At 38.8% G+C, this 22,562-nt stretch overlaps 1 protein-coding gene across 2 annotated transcripts in view; it reads right to left on the reverse strand.

Moving 5' to 3' along the window:
• Positions 1–22,562, reverse strand: part of MCM8 (minichromosome maintenance 8 homologous recombination repair factor) — a 44,558-nt gene that overhangs the window by 15,921 nt on the left and 6,075 nt on the right. For both annotated transcript variants that reach the window (XM_045980444.1, XM_045980443.1), the window contains exons 6-13: positions 20,916–21,019; positions 19,940–20,138; positions 16,415–16,500; positions 8,395–8,546; positions 7,954–8,149; positions 5,741–5,771; positions 5,063–5,203; positions 2,060–2,201 (exon numbers count right to left, since the gene is read on the reverse strand). In XM_045980444.1, the coding sequence (XP_045836400.1) occupies positions 2,060–2,201; positions 5,063–5,203; positions 5,741–5,771; positions 7,954–8,149; positions 8,395–8,546; positions 16,415–16,500; positions 19,940–20,138; positions 20,916–21,019 (1,051 nt within the window). The remainder of the gene's footprint in view (positions 1–2,059; positions 2,202–5,062; positions 5,204–5,740; positions 5,772–7,953; positions 8,150–8,394; positions 8,547–16,414; positions 16,501–19,939; positions 20,139–20,915; positions 21,020–22,562) is intronic.

Below are 22,562 nucleotides of genomic sequence, written 5' to 3' on the forward strand. Positions count from 1 at the left end.
CAACAACTGCAAGACACAGGCATAATTATGTAAGATCAGTTTTCTGGGTAAGGAGAGGACATTTGAGCAAAAATTTCAAGGTGGAAAGGGACCAGGCCTTGCAGACCTGTCTGGGGTAAAGAAAGCATGAATACAAAGGCCTAAAGCAGGAATGTGAGGTGCCTGGAGTGCTGATTGTGTTCCAGGCATAGCCAGAAGGCTATGTAGCTGGAGAATAAGAGGGGAGTAGTAGATGATGAGGCAAAAGAGGTGATTTGAAGGCCAGAATGTGAATAGCCCTGGACCACTGTCAAGCCTTGAGCTTTCACTCTGAGTGAGACAGGAAGCCACTGGATGGTTCTGAGCAGGAGAATAACTTGATCTGAGGTTTTTTTTTTGTTTTTTTTTTTTAAGATTGTATTTATTTATTTGACAGACAGAGATCACAAGTAGGCAGAGAGGCAGGCAGAGAGAGAGAGGAAGGGAAGCAGGCTCCTTGCCGAGCAGAGAGCCCGATGTGGGGCTCGATCCCAGGACCCTGGGATCATGACCTGAGCTGAAGGCAGAGGCTTTAACCCACTAAGCCACCCAGGCGCCCCTTGATCTGAGTTTTAATGGGATAGCTCTGCCTTGTTAAGAACAATAGGAAGGGCAAGGGTGGTCACAGGCACTATGAGATTGCACTACTAATCCATGTAAGAGTGACAGCAGCACTGGAGAAGAGGCTGGATGGTGGACATATACAGAAGGTAGAGCCCACAGTAATATTTGTTGATAGACTGGATATGGGGTATGAGCAAAAGTCAAGGATGACTGCACATTTTCTGATCTGAGCAAACAGAAGGATGGAATTATCACTGACTGAGATGAGAAAGCCTTTAAGAAGAATCAGTTTGAAGGGGAACATTAGGATTTCAGCTTAGGACATGTTAAGTTTGAAGAAGAGATATAAATTTGGAAATTTTCAGCAAATAGCTAGGCAAAGCCATGAGGCTAGATAAGATCAAGAAGGTAAGCACAGACTAAGAAAATAAAGGCGCATGAACGAGGCATCTGGAGATGCCAACCAGTTAAGGCTGGGGAGATAAAGAACAAGACTGAGAAGGAACAGTCAATGAAATGAGAAGAAAACCAGAAGAGTATAATGTCCTGGAAACCAAGGAGGTAAAGTATCAAGGTGGGGGGTCTGGGGGATGGCAGGCAGGTGAGGGTGCTGAGAGGATTCAGAAATGTGGAGGTCATTGACAAGCAAAGGAATGAAAGACCTTGACTGGAATCTGCTCAGTGCATGACACATGCAAGGGAACATGCTTTTCAGTAGGGTTAGAGCGTCACCAAGAGAAACTTGGGTAGCAAAGCTCAATTAGAGATCCCTTCTTGCTGAGCCCTCTAAGTGGATTTCTTATAAACTAGCAGTCAAATCCTGAAAAACATCCAATGAGATGGGCTAAAAATACAGCAAAACTTCTAATTATAAAGTAATAGCTCTAAATTCTTATTTTAAGTCCTCTGTGAGTAAAAGGGTAACATTCACCTTATCCTTGAACTATCATGATACAGATGATATGCTGGGCTAAGTAACAGTAAGGCATTCAGCAAATATTGACTGTGCACCTGTGTATTGGGCAATGTGAATATGGCAGTTAATAGGATGACCAAATCCCCCCGCTTAATGTAAAGTTTTAAAACAGGCTTTAAACAAATGATCACAAATGTGATGGTTGTTATGAAATGGGAAGTACAAGGAGCAATATATAATACTGTCTGTTGCAGGATTCTGAAAATGAATGACAGTAAGTACCAGTTTCAATTCTGCAATATAAACTGTATTTCCAGGTATTCTTTTCTGGTACTCATTCTCAACTCACTGGTTGATACAGTGCTGTCCAAATGCCTCTTGAACAGAATGTAAAGAAATTAACCGGAAAGAGAAAGTCTTAAAAAAACAGCCCAAACCTCCAGAATTACTAATTATTTAGACGTGGAATAATGCCTTTAAAACCCTTGGCTCAATTAAAAATAGAAGCTGTAATACTAGGGAAATTAAATGGTGTCAACAGTGGAGAGTTTGGTCTCTTACCTTGATCACCAAGTACAAGAGCACCGGCTTCCAAAGCAAAATCTCCAGAGGAACTATCTTTTGAAAGAGTTACAGTCAAGCCAGAGGTGGTTGTGGTATTACCACAAACATACACACCACGGGGAGCAACGCTGCATACTGCCTGGGAAACAGAAGGTTTAAAAGAATCAGCCAGGGGTGTCTGGGTGGTACAGTTGAGTATTGGACTCTTGATTTTGGCTCAGGTCCTGATCTCAGGATTGTGAGATCAAGCCCTGCATTGGGCTGCACACTGGGCATGGGGTCTGCTTGGGGTTCTCTCTCCATCTCCCTATGGCCCTCACCCACCATGTGCTCTCTAATCAATAAATCTTAAAAAAAATTAGAAAAAGAACCAGACAAAGTAAAAGGGAAAAACAGCTTATAGTGACTGCTCACAAATGTCAGCTATATGGCCAAGTACCCTTTAACAGCTTTACTGTATAATCTTTACTACCACAGTTAATAGCAAGGTATTATTACACCCCCATCTTGTGACATAGAAAACCAAGGCCTGCAGAGAGTAACTCATACTGCTATGAAGGTGTAAACCCAGGCAGCCTGCCTCTCATGTCTGTGGTCATATGAACACACACAGTTTCATTTTATGCTTCATTTTCAAGTTCAAACAGAAAATACATGAGGGCCAATTTTAATTTCAAAGGTTTCAATGCTTCTTTGTATAGCAGGTAATAAAACAGCCCAATAATGCTTACCTTGTGAGTAAACAAGCTATGGCAGGTCAGAAAAGTGGTTAAATAGCACAAGAATTAAAAGCCTGGACCTCCAGAGTCAGGAAGACCTGTTTAAATCTTGGCTTTACTGTATACTGGCTATGCTGCTCTCAGATCTCTCTGAGCCTCAGTTTGTTTTACCACCTACATTCCTGAGGAGTAAGTGAGATCATGTATGTAAGGCACTTAATCTGGTACCTGGCACACATACCCAATGAAGAAAGGCAGTAAACAATTCATAACTGTTAGTGTTAACCTAATTTTTAAAAACTCTGGTTTAGCAGGGCTAGAACACTTACATACAACACACTCCACTGTTTACAACATTTAATTTCTATTAATATCACAGTTTCTATTTTTAAATTAAACTAAATGGCATTATCCCAGGTTTTAAAAAACATGAAAAACTGCCAGTGTCATTCCTTGGTATTAAATTTTTTTTCAGTACCATTAAATGTATTTTGAAACCATCATCCGCCAAGAACTATTTCTTAAATTAAAAAGGAGTAAGAGAAGGGTATTTGGGTGGCTCAGTTTGTTGGGCTTCCGACTCTTTATTTTGGCTTGGGTCATGATCTCGGGGGTTGCAGGATTGAGCTCCATGTCAGGCTCTGCACTTGGACAGGAGTCTGCTTGGGATTCTCTCTTTCCCTCTGCCCATCCCTGCCGTGCTAGCAGATGCACTAGTTTGCTCTCCTCTCTCAAAAAAAAATTTTTAAGTCTCAATTATGTATTTGAGGGAGTGAGCAAGAGAGAGCATAAGCAGGGGAAGGGGCAGAGGGAGAAAAAGCAGCACACTCGCCGCTGAGCAGAGAGCCTGATGTGGGGTTTGATCCTTGGACCCTGAGATCATGACCAGAGCCAAAGGCAGACACTTAAGTGACTGAGCCAGCCACCCCTAAATAAGTAAATCTTTTTTTTTTTTTTAAAGATCTTATTTATTTGACACAGAGAGAGAGAGAGAGAGAGAGAGACAGCGCACAAGCAGGCAGAGCAGCAGAGAGAGAGGAAGAAACAGACTCTCCACTGAGCAGGTAGCCCGATGCAGGGCTGGATCCCAGAACCCTGGGATCAAGACCCAAGCTGAAGGACAGTGGGCTCATAAATGCAGTGATGAGGTCAAAGCTGTTCTCAATCCTGGCTGCCCAGTGCCATCACCTGTGTATAACCTGTTGGAGGTTATACACACACAGATATACTAGAACCCTAATCCAGAGGTTCTTAATTTAGTTGGACTAGGGCAGGCCCCAGGATTTTCAGAGTTCCAAAGATGATTCTGATATGCAGTCAGAGTTCCCCTGAACAAAGATTCAGTAGCCACAGGACTACTTACAAAGAGATCCCTGGTCTGGTCACATTTTCCTTCCTTTTTTTTTTTTAAATTTTATTTATTTGACAGAGACACGAGAGAGGGAACACAGCAGAGGGAATGGGAGAAGGAGAAGCAAGCTTCCCACGGAGCAGGGAGCCTGATGCAGGGCTCAATCCCAGGACCCTGGGATCATGACCTGAGCTGAAGGCAGATCCCTAATGAATGAGCCACCAAGGTGCCCCTCTGGTCACATTTTTCTACACTGGGGATGGTCAGATGGTCACATGGGCATTCTCAGAAAGGACATTATGATGGGCTTACCAGGTGTTATTCCCAGCAACCACAAGTATTCCAACAAGCAGAACCTACTAGGGCCATCATAAGCCCTGACGGGAGAACCACTAGGTTCTGACTGGCAGAGGCAGAATGTTCTTGGGCACCAACAAGAAGCTGGTCACAGAAGGTGCCTTACTTAAAACTCACAGAGAAGCAGTGGAGATGCACACAGATCTCTTATCTTTATCAGACGGTTCCTATAGCTCAAGACAGTGTTTAAGTAGTTTTGTGAAGAAAGAAGGCATGACCCTGCTTCCCTGCTCTTTACTTTCTCAAACTATTCTGTGGTGAAGCCACAACAAAATAGACTAGCAAAGCTGATACCAAAATAAAGGGGTTAGAGAAATGGTTAACACTGCACAATAGCTGACATCTCAACAAACCACCATGTCTACACAGCCTGTGCGACAGAAAGCGGACTCTATTTGAAAGGATGGCCAGAGAGAAGTGACACATTACCCACACAAACCCCAGTTCACTTGTACCACCAGACTAACTCTATCCTCTGGAACACAAATATTAGAAGCTTTGAGAAAAATCACTTATGAATCAGTTGTACATTTCATAAGGAATATATCAAATATTAGATGACTGATTTCCTACCTGTAGCATCTGACTCTTTCCCAAGCCTGGATCTCCAACAACAAGGACATGTGGATCTCCTCGAATCGGAATTCTGTTTTTGTCATCTGCGTATTTTTGGCTTCCTCCAAAAAGTGCTAATACCAAGCCTGCTTTAACAAGCTCAAGTGTGAAAGGGTGGGGGGGTGGGGGGAGGAGAAAGCCTCAAAACTGAGAAAGACACAAAGATGAATAGCAAAAAAGGGATGCTTCTCCGTTCATATTTACATTTACTTGAGAATTTTTTAAAAAACATGAATGAACTTTACCTCTTTTCCCTAAAGAAATTAACTTACAATATAAACTTCTATAAGGTAAATGATTAGAAAGCAAAAACTAGGAAGCACATAAAACCAAAGAAGTACCTTTAAAAGTGAGTGAGTAAAGACCTACCTTGCAAGGCATGAATCTACTCCACAAAACTGGGAAATACTTGCTAGCTTCTGCTTTAACACTTAGTGCCCAAAGTCACTTTAAAGGTACCTCATTCCCATTAGCTCAAATTAGTAAGAAGCTTATTCATACAATGAAGTGTAGTTTGCCTTTCATATCATTCGCTTATCAAGAGTAATGACATATTGAAATACAAACAAATGGCTTATAAAAATTAGCTCTTTTTTGCCAACTTTATATGTTTTTGGGTAAAGATGAAGTACTTACTTCATGACCAAAAATGACAGGGCAAAGTGAGCTGAAAAACAGAATACAACTTATAAATTCTTATTTATGCTTCATCAATCCATTAGAAGATCTATTTTATAACTTGCTTAACTTGCTTTATTTAGCATCAGAAAAGGGAAAAGGCAAACATAAAATTTAAATCCCTCAAACAACTCAAGACATTTTACTCTAACAGTAAGTTTCTCGAAACTCTGGTTAATTCATAAAAGAAGAAAGCTTTAAAAATTGTGGCTGTGTAAGGGAGACAGAATACTTGTAAAGCATTTTACTTTTTTGAAAGACTGAGCAACAGCAGGGGAAGGGAGGGGCAGAGAAAATCTCAAGCAGGTTCCACACCCAACGTGGGCTCAAACTCAGGATGCTGAGATTATGACCTGAGCCCAAATCAAGAGTCAGATGCTTAACCAATTAGGCTACACAGGTGCCCCTTTGCAAAGCATTTTAAAGTTCTACTGTTGATCTATCACCAGCTTTTAAAAGACCTCATAATCACGGACACCATACATGGATTACCACCCCTTCTCACTCTCCCATTCCCTTACCAGTATTCCTGCAGATTACCTCCCAAATAAATGCTTACCAAAATTGTTGCTTCTGAAGAAACCTAAACTAAAACAACCTTCCACTGTCTTCTCCATTCTCCTTTCATGGTCCTCCACTTGTTAATCTAGCAAAGGTGGACAAACTTTTTCTTAAAAGGCCAGAACGATATCTTTTCAGTTTTACTGTCTGGATCCCAGCTACTTAACTTTTATGAAAGTAGTTATGTCGATGAATGGATGGCACTGTGTTCAAATAAAATTTTATTTATAAAACCAGGCAGCCTGCCTAATTTGCCATGCCCTCCAAGATTAACAAATGGACAACCATGAAAAATTCTAGTTTTAATGCTGAAATCCCAAATATAGAACTAAAGGGTAAAAACAACCTGTGGGGAAAACCTTTCTAGTATTGCAGAAGTACCACTGCAAAGGTCTTTCTTATTCAAAATGGGTAAGAGAGACCAATCAAAGAGGTGTTTTGATCTTCAGCCAGGTGGCTCCTCCCTACCTGCTCATAGCCCCCTCACCACAATGTCCATGCTCCACAGATCACACCCTCACTCTAGCTCCGAGCACCCCTTCTTCTAGGGTAGGTCTGGATGGCTGTCTATTCAGAGAAGTGTCTGAAGGTTTAAGGACAAAGACCCCCTGAGGAACTCTATAATTTTCTTAGCTGACTAACATATTAAAGGAAGAAATTCTCTTACTGTCCTAAGCCTAAGTAAGGAAAACACAACGGGGTTATGTGTTCTAACACAACGCATTTCAAAACCTCAGTTCTTTCTACTGTTAGGTACATCTGTTTTTCAGTCTCTCTTATTTTCCTATTTCTTCAAAATCATCCAAAAAATTGTTTAAAAGCTTTTAAAATAACAGCATGCTGTGTTAACTGTGTTAAATATGTTATAAAATCCATGTAATCCTTGGAACGACCTTCTGAGGCAGGAATTATTTCTATTTTAAGATGAGAAAAATGAAGGAGGTAATAAGTAACATGGGATTCTAATTTAGATTTAACTAAAATTTAAAAAAAAAAAAAGCTCTTAACCACTAAAGCAAAAGTTGCCTCAATTTGCATCTTTTTATAAAAGAATATTACGAATATTTACTGAATATAAGTGACTTCTATCTGAATCTCTTTCTTGCTTTTTAAAAGTAAACAACCCCTTATATACAGCTAACTGAAATGACTGGAGTTCAAAGTCCCATCACTTCTTCTGCTCAATAACCAACTTCTAGTGTGAGATAGTAAATTTCCTTTATGGATTAAACACGGAGATCAACAAACTTTTCCCTAGAGGTACAGACAGTAAATATCTGTGAGCCATTCCCTATTGCAACTACTCAGTTCTACTACTGCAGCTGGAAAGCAGCCAGGCACCTCACAAATGAATGATTATGGCTGTGTTCCAGTAAGTTTATTTGTAGGAAGTGAAATTTGAATTTTATATAATTCTGTGTGTCACAAAATAGTCTTTTTTTTCAACTATTAAAACTATTCTTAGCTTATGGGCCATAAAAAAATGGGCAGTGGGCTGGATTTGACCTATGAACTGTAATTTGCAACCATTTTGACTAGTTTTTGTTACTTGTAGCCAAGAGCACCCCTATGGGGGTACATAATAAAACTTCAGATAATCTCATACATACTTAACAATTAGTTTAAACAGGTTTTCTTCAGCTTGAATCTCCTGGATGGCATAAAGGTCTTTAAGTGAGAACTCCATCAACACTCCATGCTTACACCCATCCTCAGAAGTCTTTGTTTTCTGTCCTTTGCTATTACTAACAGAATTTGCTTCAATGTACAATAGGAACATGCATTTGTCATTCTTATTTCGAGAACCTGTAAATTTCAAAGTACGAAATACAGTAATTGGTATTTTCATTTTCTCTACAAAGACTTAAACAGAATGAAAAAAAAAGAAAAGGCAAACTAAGCTACAAATAAACTTTTACTTTAAAGGAAAAGTTTCACCCATGTAAGAAATAAGAAATTCCCTGTATTAGTGGAGATTCAAAGGTATCTTCAAAAAAGATGCTGGCAAATTTTTAAGAAACAATCAAAATGAGAAAAGACTTATATAATACCTTCTTCAGCATTTGAGACTTTGACAACTCCAGTAATGGTCACTGTGTCTCCTGGGACACAGCTATCCACAAGATCGTGAACAAGTTCACACTCTATTGTTCGTGGAATCCGACCTGCTTCTCGCTGATCATCAGACATCAGCTCCTGGATTCTAAAAAGTTAAACAACTTTCAATGAGTATAGATACTGACTTTAATTTTTTCAACATGTCATCTATTCACGACCCACAAGGTACAAAGCTAGATAAAGGGCAGATGGCGGGGGGGGGGGGGGGGAGCTCAATGGTGTATCTAATATTACTTCAGCAGTTTCCCATTAAGGATGGCAGGATGAGCATATACACTTGCCTACCCTCTCTCCAAAATGTCCACCAAAATGGCAGTTACTACATAGGTAAAGAGAAGGTTTAGGGTGTGCAGAGGTGTTACCAATAAACAAGACCTCTTGATATTTTAAAAAACAGCAAGTTGGGAAAGTATAGATGAATAAGACAAAGTCCAAAGTATGCACAGGAAAAAGTTACAAGGATCTAAGAGAAGTGGGAGCCTCTAGGTTGGAGTTAGCAGGAATGGAGAGTAGGGAATTCTTGTTTCTTACATAGGTGAAACATCCTTTCAGTGGCTGACTAAAAGGAAATAGGATAATCAACTGAAAGACAACAGAATAGCTGTTGAGAATTCCTTGGTAGGTGGGTAGGTAAGTGAAGAATGAGGGCATTCCAGCAAACCAGGCTTTACTGTTTAACAAAAACCAGGGCACAGTTCTAGAGTAATGGATTCATCCATTGTGAGGGGAGCTACAGCATCTAATGAGGGCATCAGAGCTCCAGAAGCCTCCTCATTCTGGCATCTGAGAAACCCAACTCTGCTTCAAAAACATATTCACAGAGCAACTGTGAACTGGTAACTTCTTACCAGGAGGCATGCCTCATGAGGAAAAACTCCTACTTATAGTAAAAGAAATCTATCCTACTTAACTCAAAAAATTTCTCATTGTTCATCAGATATTTCAGGATGAAATGGCAATAATTCAGAGAAAAGAAGAGCATTAGAAACAAAGCTGCCTAAGAGTTTCTGAGAAACTTTACCATCATAAAACAGTAAGTGGCTATAAAAAGGGAACTATGAGAAAACAAGTGTGAGATCAGGGAAATTAAAAATACGTATATAGAGTACCTGGGTGGCTCAGTGGATTAAAGCCTCTGCTTTGGGCTTGGGTCATGGTCCCAGGGTCCTGGGATCGAGCCCCACATTGGGCTCTCTGCTTAGCAGGGAGCCTGCTTCCTCCTCTCTCTCTCTGCCTGCCTCTCTGCCTACTTGTGATCTCTGTCGGTCAAATAAATAAAAAAAAATCTTTAAAAAATATATGTATATAAAAATCAAATATTTATAGGAAAGAAACAAAAAAGCCAAAGAAATCTAGAAAATGGCACAGAGAAGGCAAAGGGTGAAAAAAGTTTAAAAGACAGATGAAAGTCCAATGAATGTATCTGATAGGAAGCTCAAAGACAGAAAACAGATGTTCTAGAATCCAAGACAACTCCAGAAGAACTGATCATTGTCCAGCAGGATGAAGACATTTAGATGTACTCTCATTACTTCAGAACACCACAGACAGAAAGATTTCAAAAAGTGGGAAAAGCGCTAAACAACACAGTACAAATATGAAGCATGCTAAAATAGGGAAGAATGCAAGAGAGTAGAAGAAAAGAGAATTCACTTTGATTTTGACACATGGATCATTTCTTTTAAGGGAAAAAAACAAAACAACACAATAACATAAATTACATTTCCTTTTCTTAGCATTTGACCACCTTCCTTGTTTCTTTGTTAAACAAAGATGATCATAAAAATATAAATGCTCTTCTTTTTGTTAGATATGACCTATAGATTAAATAAGGAAGACAGTTATGATTGGAAAAGAGAAGTAAACCTTGACAATGTAAAATTAACATGCTGAAAGAAGTCCAGCAGTAGAAGGGGGAGAAGTAAAGGCAAATGCATCATCTCTAATATCCTTGGTTCAGAGAGTGGGTGAGAAAAGAGAGGGCAGCCGTGAAAAGATGTCACCTAAAGTTATGTATAACACAATAAGCAGTTGTGGGAACTGTGGCCTACTACACTGATTTTTGAAAAGTATTTACAGGCATGACCTTAAAACTTTTTTTTTTTTTTTCTTTCCACACTCACATTCCAGTTTAATTATATAGCAGTTATATAGCATGAGGTCAGGGGCTTAGGGCCTCTCATCCATCTTTTCACCAACTGAATTAGTATCTCCCGCAGCAAGTGTCGCTTGGCCCCAACCCCTGGGGATGGCCACCTGGAGCCCATCTGCTGAAGCCAGTGGCACATGTATTTTCTCATTCCACAGAGCCATCCTGATGGCTTCCAAAGGACTTCATAAAATCTTCTGGGTCAATGGATTTTTGGTGGCATATGATGGGAACCAATGCTTTAAACCAACCATGGCTTTGAAAGCCCAACTGTTACCAGTCCAGCATTTGTGATCTGTTCTTAGCCTTTTTTTTTTTTTTATTTTAATTCCAGGATGATAACATACATTGTCATATTAGTTTCAGGTGTACAACATAGTGATGCAACAATTCCATACATGACTCAGTGCTCATCTTGATGAGCCCCTATTTCATCCATCCCATTCACCTCCCCTCTGGTAACCATCTGTTTGTTCCCTATGGTTAAGACTCTGTTTTTTTGGTTTGTCTCTTTTTCTCTTTGATCATTTGTTTTGTTTCTTAAATTCCACATATGAGCGAAATTATATGGTCTTTGTCTTTCTCTGACTGGTTTATTTCACTTAGCATTATACTCTCTCGATCCTCCATGTTGTTGCAAATAACAAAATCACATTCATTTTTATGGCTGAGTAACATTTTGTTATATTTATACACACACACACACACACAGACACCACATCTTCATCCATTCATCTATCAATGGACACAGGCTGCTACCAATTATTTTTAATTCTCTTACTTCACAATGGCAGTGAGCTGAATTATGACTCCCAAAAGATATGTCTGGAAAGTTTCTGTTCAACAATCAACTGATAGCCTTATGGGGTTTCCTCTGTATGTAAATGTTTTCATTCTTTTCTCTCACAGCTTTTAAAACTCAATTTATCACCTTTTTTTTTTTTTTTTTTACCATTTTAACTACTATGTGTCTTGGACCTCCTTAATTTGATTTGTGTAGTGCCTTTTGTGCTTCCTACTTCTTTCCTTCCCCAGATTTGGTAAGTTTGGGGTTCCTATTTCTTCAAGTAATTTTATGACCCCTTTATCTCTCTTCTTCTTCTGGGATCCCTATAGTAAATGTTACTATGCTTGATGGTATAACTGAATTCCATAAGTCTATTTTCATTTTTTATTATTTTTCCTCTCTCCTGTTCAGCATGCTTTTCATTACTGTCCCCCAAGTCTCCGACCTGTTCTGCTAGTCTACAATTTATTCCGACTAGTATATTTTTAATTTCAGTTATTGAGTTTTTCATCTCTGATTTACTCTTTTCTATGTTTTCTCTTTGCTGAGGGTCTCACTGAGGTCCTCCACCCTTTTCTCTAGTACAACAAGTATCTTTATGACCATTACTTTAAACTCTCTATCAGGCATATTGTTTATCTCCATTACATTTAAGTCTCTTGCTGTGATTTTCTCCTGTTTTTTCACTAGGGACATAGTCCTCTGCTTCCTTATTTTGACTAACTCTGTTTCTCTGTTAGAAAAATCAGCTATGTCTCCCGCTCTTGAAAGTAGTGGCTTTATGAAGACGGGGTCCTGTAATCCCCTGCAGTGCAATGGCTCCTATTCTTAAGAACTTGCCCCTTCAGGGGTATCTCCTATGTGTGTTGCATATGCCCTATTATGGCTGAGACACATTTTATCTTCAGCCCAGTAGTCTATAATGGCTCTCTTTGCCTGTTATGGGCAGGGTTTGGTCCCTGTGTTCTTAGTGGGCCAGTCTGGGCCACCCCAGGCTTGAGTTGACTGAGGCCAGGTGTTTGTCAGAGCTGCAGGAACACCAAATTGCAGGGTGCTCTCCCTGTATTATCCCCTGAGAAGCTTCTCTTGGTGGGCAGCACCTACAGTCAGACCAGATGTCTGTCCCAGCCCACTGCTGGGGACACAGCTGGATTGGTGTGAATGGTTATCTTCCCCTCTCCCCGAGGGAGGAGTCACTTTGGAGTGCTCCTGGCCCTTGTCAGGGCTGCTTGCTCACTGCTACACTGTGGTGTCACTCTGGATGCTCTCCTGCAGGAGAATGCAGGGAGTTATGTGCACAGTGCCAGCAAGGTCCACACCAGCTGGCTGCAAGAGGGGAGCTGTAGTCACTGGGAAAACTCCTGCTCCACTTGGAGGGGCTGAGTTCACCGAAAAGTATAGGGGTGGGATGTGCCATTAGCAAGCTAGGTGGAAGGTGGAGAGTACTGCACTGTCCTGGTTCCCGCAGGTGTCTCTGTATCTAGGCTGGGGATCAGGGAGGGGAGATAGCACCCACCCGCTCTTTTGTTCTTCGATAAGTCTCCCAAATATGCCTGCCCCTCCAGTAAGTGCTCTGAGATTAGTAAACAAATCTTCCACCTGTATAACAAGAAGCTTTTTTTTTGAAGCTCCTTTTTGTCTAGGTTTTTTATTAATTTTAAAAATTTTTTAATTTTTTAAATTAACATATAATATATTATTAGCCCCAGGGATAACCAGGAATTTTTTAAACTGCTGCTTCTATGCTGTATCTTAGCAGGGCTGTTTGTTGTGCTGTCTGTTTAAAGGCAGGGACTCTACTTCCTCTCACCATCCAGCTCTCCCAGAGCTGAGCCACTGATTTTTAAAGTTCAGGTGTTAAGCCCAGCTGATTGTAAGAACTCACAAAATGAGGCCCCTCTGGTTTTCAAAACCAAAGGTTATGGGTGTTTGTGTTCCCCATGCAATTTCCCTGTGCCTGGGTGCCTGCTGTGGAGGTCTGCTTCTCTCCCCTCCCTACAACTGCTGCTGAGTGTCTCCCCCACATAGTCCCGTGGATCCGTTTGGCTCCTGACCACATCTTCACCCTTCCTACCACCCTCTTGTGTCCTCTTCTCTATGTGGAGAGTCTCTTCTGCCAGTCTTCAGGTTGCTTTTGGGGTTATTTACACTGATGTGGGAGTTACCTACTTGTATCCATGAGACCAAGTGAGCTTAGGATCCTCCTACTGTGCCATCTTCCCCAGAAGTCTTTAAAACTTCTTTAAATAATGAATGTAAGTAAAATCCCTGAATGTTAAAATAACAACTTTGGAATACATCCATTATACATCTGGATTAGCCTCCCAATTTAGACTTTTCTTACTAAAACAGATAAACAGAAAGAAAAATTAACAATTACTCCAATCTCATTTCCGAGAGTATCTTCTCAATATATTTTTGTATTTCTTGCCAATTTTATCACTAAAAACACTGTATACGTTTTTAATGTCATTTCAAAATATTCTCTTGCAACATCATATTTAACGGCTACACAATACTCTTGTACCATCCTACTTAAAACATTTTCTTCAGATGTTTAGGCTGTTCCCCATTTAAACACACACACACACACACAGTGAAAACATATACTTTCAGCAAGATATTTCTTCACATACTGTGACTGTTTTCACCAGGTAAACCTTTAGAACTGGGACTGCTTCAAATGCAAAGCTTTCACTTTGATGCATTCAAATATTTCAATGCACTAGCTGAGAAACAATAATTCTTTATGACCACTCCAAACCAAGCCTCAGAAAAAAATGAAATTGAATTTACTCTAAGTGCAGGAAGACCTTTCACCTAGGGCACGTTGTCATTTTATATATCTATACATTAGTAGAATAAAACCATAACATAAGCTAATACTGTACTAACAAAGTGTTACTATAACTCAATCAAAATGAACTCTAGCAATACCTTACATTTAAAGATTCAAGGAAAGGGTGCCTGGGTGGGTCAGTTGGCTGGGCATCTGCTTTCAGCTCAGGAAGTGATCCCAGAGATCCAGGATTGAGCCCAGCATCGGGCTCCCCACTCGGCAGGGAATATGTTTCTCCCTCTGCCTTCACCCTGCTAATGCTCTCTCTCAAATAAACAAATAAAATATTAAAAAAAGAAAATGATTTAAAGATTCCAGAAAAGGATTTAAATGGCCTCCATTTTTTTTTTAAGTTTATTATTTTACAAGGTGGGGAGAGACCACGGGAACTAGGAGATAGAGAATTTCTAACAGACATCCCAGTGAGTGTGGAACCTGACTCAGGGCTCATTCTTATGACTCTGAGATCATGACCTGAGCCAAAACCAGCTTAACCAACTGTGCCATTATGCACCCCTAAATGGCCTCCCTTTCTAAATCTGATCTAATGTCAAGAAATCATCATTCAAATCCAATTAAATTATTTAAGTCTATTTTCTTGTCTGCTATTTTTACCAAAAAGCAAAGAGATTTTGTTCAAATAAATGAATTACCATGGACCCTCTATGCATCTATCCTATTGTGAGCCATACAGCATCTTTGAGGCCCTTATCACCCCCTTCAGTGGTGAAAGCCCTACAGCCTTTGCAGACCCTTGTGAACTAAAAGGGCACAAATCACGCTCAAGAGTCTTAAATGCAGCCCTAAAAAAGAATGAAATCTTTCCATTTGCAACAACATGGATGGAGCTATCTGGTATTATGCTAAGTGAGATAAGTCAATCAGAGAAAGACAAATACCATACAACTTCACTCATATGTGGAATTTTAGAAACAAAACAAATGAACAAAGGGAAAAAAAAAAGATAAACAAACCAAGAAACAGACTCACAACTATAGAGAACAAACTGTTGATTACCAGAGGGGACATGGGTGGGAGATGGGTGAAATAGATGAAGGGGATTAAGAATACACTTACTGTGATGTGCACTGAGCATCACTGTATTGTACATCTGAAACTAAATATAACACTGTTACCTATGCTGGAACTAAAATTATTAAAAATAAAATGAAAAAAAATTCTCAAACATTTCTTCTTTTATAAAATGGAGAATTTGTGAAGATCTCAGCATACTGTAGAATTACTTATGTTGGTATTAGTTTTTACAGAACAGAAGGAGGTGAAGTACGTAGGTAGGACAGGGCTTGGTAGCAATCCATCTCACCTTTTCTCTAGGTTCTTAGTTTTTTTAAGACCATCACCTGTTTTAGCTAGTTTTGGTAGCACTCTGACTTCAAAACTACCCATTATCAGGGTGCCTGGGTGGCTCAGTGGGTTAAAGCCTCTGCCTTCAGCTCAGGTCATGATCCCAGGATCCTGGGATTGAGCCCCACATTGGGCTCTCCGCTCAGTAGGAAGCCTGCTTCCCTTCCTCTCTCTCTGCCTGCCTCTCTGCTTACTTGTGATCTCTGTCTCTCTGTCAAATAAATAAATAAAATCTTCAAAAAAAAACCACAAACAAACAAAAACTACCCGTTTTTCCATATTCAGGGATGAGTTATGGGACTACAGCCAGATAAAATGGAATAAATTATTGGGTTAAAAATAGACACACACACAACCATATGATCTGCAAAAAACAGCTTAAAAAATACAAACCTATAGTAAAATGCCTCACAGATAGTTAAAACATGAAATAAAACATGCCTGTTTCTAAGGGATTCTTTATTTTAAAACTTCTAAACAACATTTCTATCACAGCATGGAAAGAAAATCATACAACTTTGTTGGTGTACATCCAGTTCAATGAATCACATAAGTGAGAAATAAAATGAACTATCCCTCAGTAATAAAAGGACGTGATACTTGTACTTAAAATCTTTTCTGGAATCTAATATAGAACAAATTTCAAATAAAGGCAGTAATTTCAACATATAAACCCTTAACCAAATAAATCCTTTATTATATACTTTATCACTGTCTACAGAGAAGACTCACTGTATAATACAGGAATGTTCTAGATTTACTTGGCAGTATGAGAGATCTAAAACCTGTGTATTATTTAGTCTGATTACTTACTTGATTGACTGCCAGTCCATCGTAACCGTAAGAGGTGAGCTACGGAGAGCAGTGAATGACCTCCCTCGACATGTGGGCACAGGACACTGCAACAAGATTAATTCACATCCAGATTTTGATAAACTACAATTACATCTCAGGAAAATGCAAATTAAAATGCTTCATTTAATATTGTTTTAAGTTGGTCCCAGAAGGGTGTTACAATAAAATGCACTACAAGCTTAATGACTTTCTATTTCCACCTGCACCAATTCTGTATTCAAGCTTTTGAAGCATTTTTCAGCAGGTCCCTCTTGATCACTGCTCTTATTCTTTCGGCTGTGGGTGTGCAAGGCTCCTCACAAGCCTCTCACACTGAGCACATATTCCTTCCTTTGTATGCAGTCTCCTGATCCTTGAATGCCCTCTTGCATCCAGTCCCACATATCCAGCCCAATACTCACCTTATCCAAAGTCTTCCTGGGTCTCCTTTAATCCCTAGCTCTCCTATCTCACTTCCTTTTGCACTGTTTATATAATATTTACTGCACACAGAGACAATCCTCAAAAAGCAAGTGAATTGTGTTCAAGTTTTTAAAAGTCACTTGTTTGCTATTTGGACCTCAAGATGCATTTACAAATTCAGAGATTGTGGTTGACTGTATTTTCCAAATATGGTTGCAACAGTATCTCCCCATAAGCCTTTCTATAACTCCTACTCCCCATCAAGAAATGGAATCTAATTTCCCTCTTCTGGGATCTGGACAGGCTTATGACTCACTCTGTAACCAACAGAAGTGATGTCACCTGATTTCTGAGGCTAGGTCAAAAGAGGCAAAGCCATTTTTTCATGAGAGCTGGACCCATTTCTTGAAGCTCTCAGCAGCCATGTGAGCAGACTAAGTTGCCATACTGTGTACCAGAAGCCAAAACCAACCCAGAGAGACTCATGGAGATGCCAAGCTAGCCCCCAGCCTCTTGCTGTTCTGCTTTATCTGCCGTTTGACTACCACTCTGTAAGAGACCTAGATGCAGAACTACCCATCCAAGCAGTTCTTCCAAACTTCAGACTAACAGAAACCATGAGAAATAATTAAATGACTGTTGTTATTTTAAGCCACTAGGTTTTAGGGTGATTTGTGATACAGTAATAGTGACTAAAACATGGATCACCTAAACGACCATCTTTCTGGTCACTTCAATTCAGGGAAGTTCAAACACATGAAGAACGCTTTTCACACTAGCACTCATCTTCCCAGTCAGCATTACCACCCATTATATTGGGAGGCCTGGAAATACCTTGATCAAATACAGTTAACAGAAATTACCCAGTAAGTCAGGATTGAAATTCTGGCCTCTGAACTAAAGGCAGAGCCTGAACCTTAAGCCCAGACAAATAGTAGATGATGCTCATTTACAAATACCACTGATTATTCGGAAACAATAGCCAAATCTCACATACCCTATTCTTCCTGTAAGAGAAGGAACCCTTAAAAATTTTAATTTGTGTAAAAATGTAATAAATGTAAAATTTATTAAAGTCCAAGGATGATAAAGGCAACTCTGGAAAAGAAGAATAGATATGATAAGTCTCCCTGCCATTTCAAAAGTTTTAATGAGATCAATGTAAATAGGACTGTATAGAGCTGGTACAGGACCAGTGAAATGAAATGCATTCACATGTCTACAGGACAGTGTACCATAAAGGAAACAAGACACATCTGTAGGAATACAGGGCTTAATTAATAAATAAATGGTGACAACTGGCTTTTCACTTACAAGAACAAAATTAGATCCTCAGCTTTATGCCATTCCTAAGGTTAAATTCCTGATGGACAAAAATCTAAATACAAAAATGAAACTTGGGGCACCTGGGTGGCTCAGTTAGTTAAGCATCTGCCTTCAGCTCAGGTCATGATACTGGGGTCCTAGGATCGAGCCCCAAGTCAGGCTCCCTGCTCAGCAGGGAGTCGCCTTCTCCCTCTCCCTCTGCCCCTACCCCTGCTCATGTGTGTGCCCTAACTCACTCCCTCTTAAATACATCGATAAAATCTTTAAAAATAATAAAATAAAAATGAAACCTAAAAATATTAAAAGAAAATATAAGAGACATGTTTATAATGCTCAAGTGAAGAAGGCTTTTTAAGCAGGGCTTTTTAAAACATAAAAGTTATAAGGGAAAAAAATATGATCAATTTAACCACGTCAAAATATAAAACTATAGAACAAAAAATAAACCACAAGGTTAAAAGATAAAGCAAATACTGGAAGAAGACATCCGTAATATGTATAATCCATGGTTAGTATCTAGAATTCATAAGGAACTCCCATCAATAGTATAAAAAGAAAAATAAGATTTTAAACAGAAAATTCAAGAAAGAAGGAAATTCAATGGCCAATAAAGATGTGAAAAGAGGTTTAACTACAACAGAAATTGGTATAAATACTACTTATACCAATCAGCCCGCCAAAATCTAAAGAGTCTAACAATACCAAGTGCTGATAGAATACAGAGAAATGGCAATTGTTTAACACTACCAAGAGGGGTGTAAGCTGGGACCAACAACTCTCGAAAGTGTTTGGCAACATCTCTTAGTTAACAATAAGTATATCCCACTACTGAGAAAGTCTTCTGCTAAGGAGACATGTGCAAGAATGTCTCTGTAGCATTATATAACTGTAAAAAACTAGAAACAATACAAATGTCCACCAGGAGAATGGATAAATAGTGGCTATTCATTCAATGGAATACTCCACAATAGTAAAGATGAAAGAACTAGGTGTGTATTAAGATAGGTAAAGTCCAAAATAACCAAGTGAAAAAAAAACTGGCAGAATGTTATATTCAGTCTATCATTTTTGTAAAAACAAACACAACAAAACAAACCTTCGAGGTATATAGTCAGGTATGAGAATGCAGACTGGAAGAATTCATGCTAATTTCAGAAAAGTGGCTCCCTCTGAGGATGGAAAAAAGTGCGTGGAACTGGGGAGGGCAACAAAGAAGAAACTTCAACTCTAATACTTGGTATTTTATGTTTAAAAATTTAAGCTAAAATTACAAAATATTAATATTTGTCAATTCAAAATGGCGGGTATTCTCTCCACTTTTCTATGGCTTTAAGATCTATAGTCTAAAAAAAGTTAATAAAAAAGGAACACCTTTCAGACAGCAGAATAAAGAAAACTTGATGTGTATACCTACTGAAGTCAAAATATAAAAATATGAATAGAAAGAATACACATTAACTTCAGGATAATGATTGTCTCTGGGAATGGTACAAGCAAGGGGCTACAAGAGACACTAATCACCATCGGTAATGCTTTATATCTTTAAAAATATATCTGGAACTGGCAAAATATAATTTCTGGGTAGTGATTAATGTTTTATTTCTTTATTTTCTATACCCTGAAGTATTTCATAATTTAAAAACTGAAAGTTAAAAATAAAAATAAACTCTGTGTTCAGAAACACTGGAAAATGTTTTCTGTGAACTGATTTGCCTTCTTTGCCAAAATAAATAATTAAGTTAAAGAACATATTACCTTTGTGGGAAGATTATATTTTCCATCTGGAAGAGAAAAACCTTGAACTTCTCCACATGCAGCACAAAGAAAAGCCATCTTGGTGCAAAGAGGCTTTATATTACTGACTCGAACCACTGTCCCTCTCAGAGCAATGTATTTTCCATAGTAATTTGCCCGGACATTCTTGAGCTGTGTCAGCGGCTCATAGTTATAGACCCTAGAAACAAAAACAAGAATGTATTTATCTGTGAATTTACAAATGAACCAACAATAGACCTTATCTCTATCTTCACAACTTTCTTTTAGGAGCAACTGGAGTGCTCCAACCATAACATCCCTTTACATCAGGAATTTCACAAGAATTAAATCATTCTTAAAGATTAAGAAATGCTAAATCTTCCCTTTTCTTATTTCATTGGCTGTTCTCTAAGGGAAAAAAGGAAAAAAATAATACCAACAGAAATTTTTGGCAACAAAAAAGTGACTTTTCAGTTTCTAACTTCTTTTTCAAAAACTGTTAACACAATGTCTTCTATAAGTTCCAGAAAAGAAAAAAACCCTGGTAATTATCTTATTCATTTCTTCTAATGAGAATTTAAAATCTTAAAATAAAGATGAATTAAAGAAAAACAAAATGCAATTTGCTCTGTGTCTTACAGAAACCTAGTAAATGCAACAAAATATAATCACACCACTTAGTGTATTATGTACAGTATTAATTTAAATGGCAGGGACTTGATAAGTATATACCCAAAATCAATGTTTATAAAAATATGAAGGTTGGGAAAACACCTAATTTAAAAAGGAAAATTTTATTTTTGTCATGATCTCTTAAGAATGCTCAGGGGGTTCACTTGGTGTTATAACCAATGAGATAGCAAAGAACTCATATCCTTTTTTATCAATTTCTTTGGCTTTGTAAAACAATGTTCTCATTCTTAAAAGCCTTAAATGTGAGATTCTAAATAATACTTCAATACTAGCAAATCCTCACCTTGCATGAATATGTGGCACATTTACTATTGTTTCCCCATCCCTAGATAATCCTTCTTGGGCTTGTAATTCAGCTGCATGCCTTTCAAGGTCCCTTGTTAACACCTAAACAGGACAAGTATTTACTTAAAAGTTGGAAAACAAAACATCCTCTTAAAGCAGAACTTTTACAGAAAATACAAAGTTTATGAATATAAACAGTTCAGAGCAGAATATTAACAGAACTCTAACAGCCTTTTAAAACTGATACTTAATTATGACTACTTATTTTTTTTTTTTAAAGATTTTATTTATTTATTTGTCAGAGAGAGTGAGCACAGGCAGACAGAGTGGCAGGCAGAGGCAGAGGGAGAAGCAGGCTCCCACTGAGCAAGAAGCCTGATGCAGGACTCAATCCCAGGACGCTAGGATCATGACCTGAGCTGAAGGCAGCCACTTAACCAACTGAGCCATCCAGGTGTCCCATGACTACTTAGTTTATAGTGGATTGTTTTACCTAGGATTTTGTGGTCCCTGGATTGGAAAACTCCAGCATCCCTATCTACAACTTTCTGTCCAAACTAAGCTTAATAGTAAAAGTCGTTACAGTGGTCCCTAAAGCTATTATGACCTCCTGGACAGGCTCTGGTGAAAATACTCAATATTTTCAAATACTCAATAACTCAATACTCAATAACTTTTGAAATACTCAATAACAGCTCCCTTGGCATCAACATTAAATAAGTATTTAATAATCTCTTGTATATAAAGCAGTATGCTGACAATCTAAGAGTGAGAATGAGATGCACATACATAGCTCTGATTGTTACAAAGACCATAAATATTCAGAGACAAAACACTATGCAAATTTTGAAGAAAAGGTCATGAGAAAGGTTTCATGGAGAGACAGTAGTATCACACCCCCCAAATTTGGACATGCAATGCAAGGGGCATTCCCTGGTTAAGGGACAGCATGTGTAAGAGATTAGACTATTGAAAGAATCCTGGGGAGAACTCAGCTTAGCTGAATGGTAGTGAGTGAAAGTGGAGGAGGAAGTTGAACTAGATCATGGAAAGCCTTCAATGCCACAGAGTGGATTTAGATTTCACTTCGCAGAAATGTCACCAGTTTCTAAAGACAGATCATGTTCTACCAGGTCTAGCAAGTTTAGGAAACATAATGAAGGTTTAAGACTGATGCACTAAAGGTGGAAAAGAGGTGGATTTAAGAGATGTTTCAGAAATAGAAATGAAAGGATGGGGTGACTTGGATACAGAGAACAAATGAGAGGACTCTGAAGACAACACCAAGGTTTCTGGTCTCCAGTACCAGCAGTGTACACATCTTTGTAATGAACTATTCCTTGCGCCTGGCTACCATTATCTCCTCTGCTCTATGTGCACTTCTCAGTACACCTTTAAGACCCGTCATAACTGTACCATCTCTACAAAGTCTTCCTCTGAGCTTTCCCCATTCCTCCCCACTCACTGAGGGTCTTATCTCTATCTCTGAATACAGCCAGTACTTTATCCACAGACAATACTTTATCCGTGCCTGTTCTGAGATTTACTACTCTTTACTCTGAAGCATTTACCTCTTTGGCAGCCTAAATACTTTCACATGTGTTTTGTCAACGAGCCTGAGAAAAAGTCAGGCAGACACAGCACA

Source organism: Meles meles, chromosome 16, assembly GCF_922984935.1.
Source record: "Meles meles chromosome 16, mMelMel3.1 paternal haplotype, whole genome shotgun sequence".
In the NCBI taxonomy this organism is placed as follows: Eukaryota; Metazoa; Chordata; class Mammalia; order Carnivora; family Mustelidae; genus Meles; species Meles meles.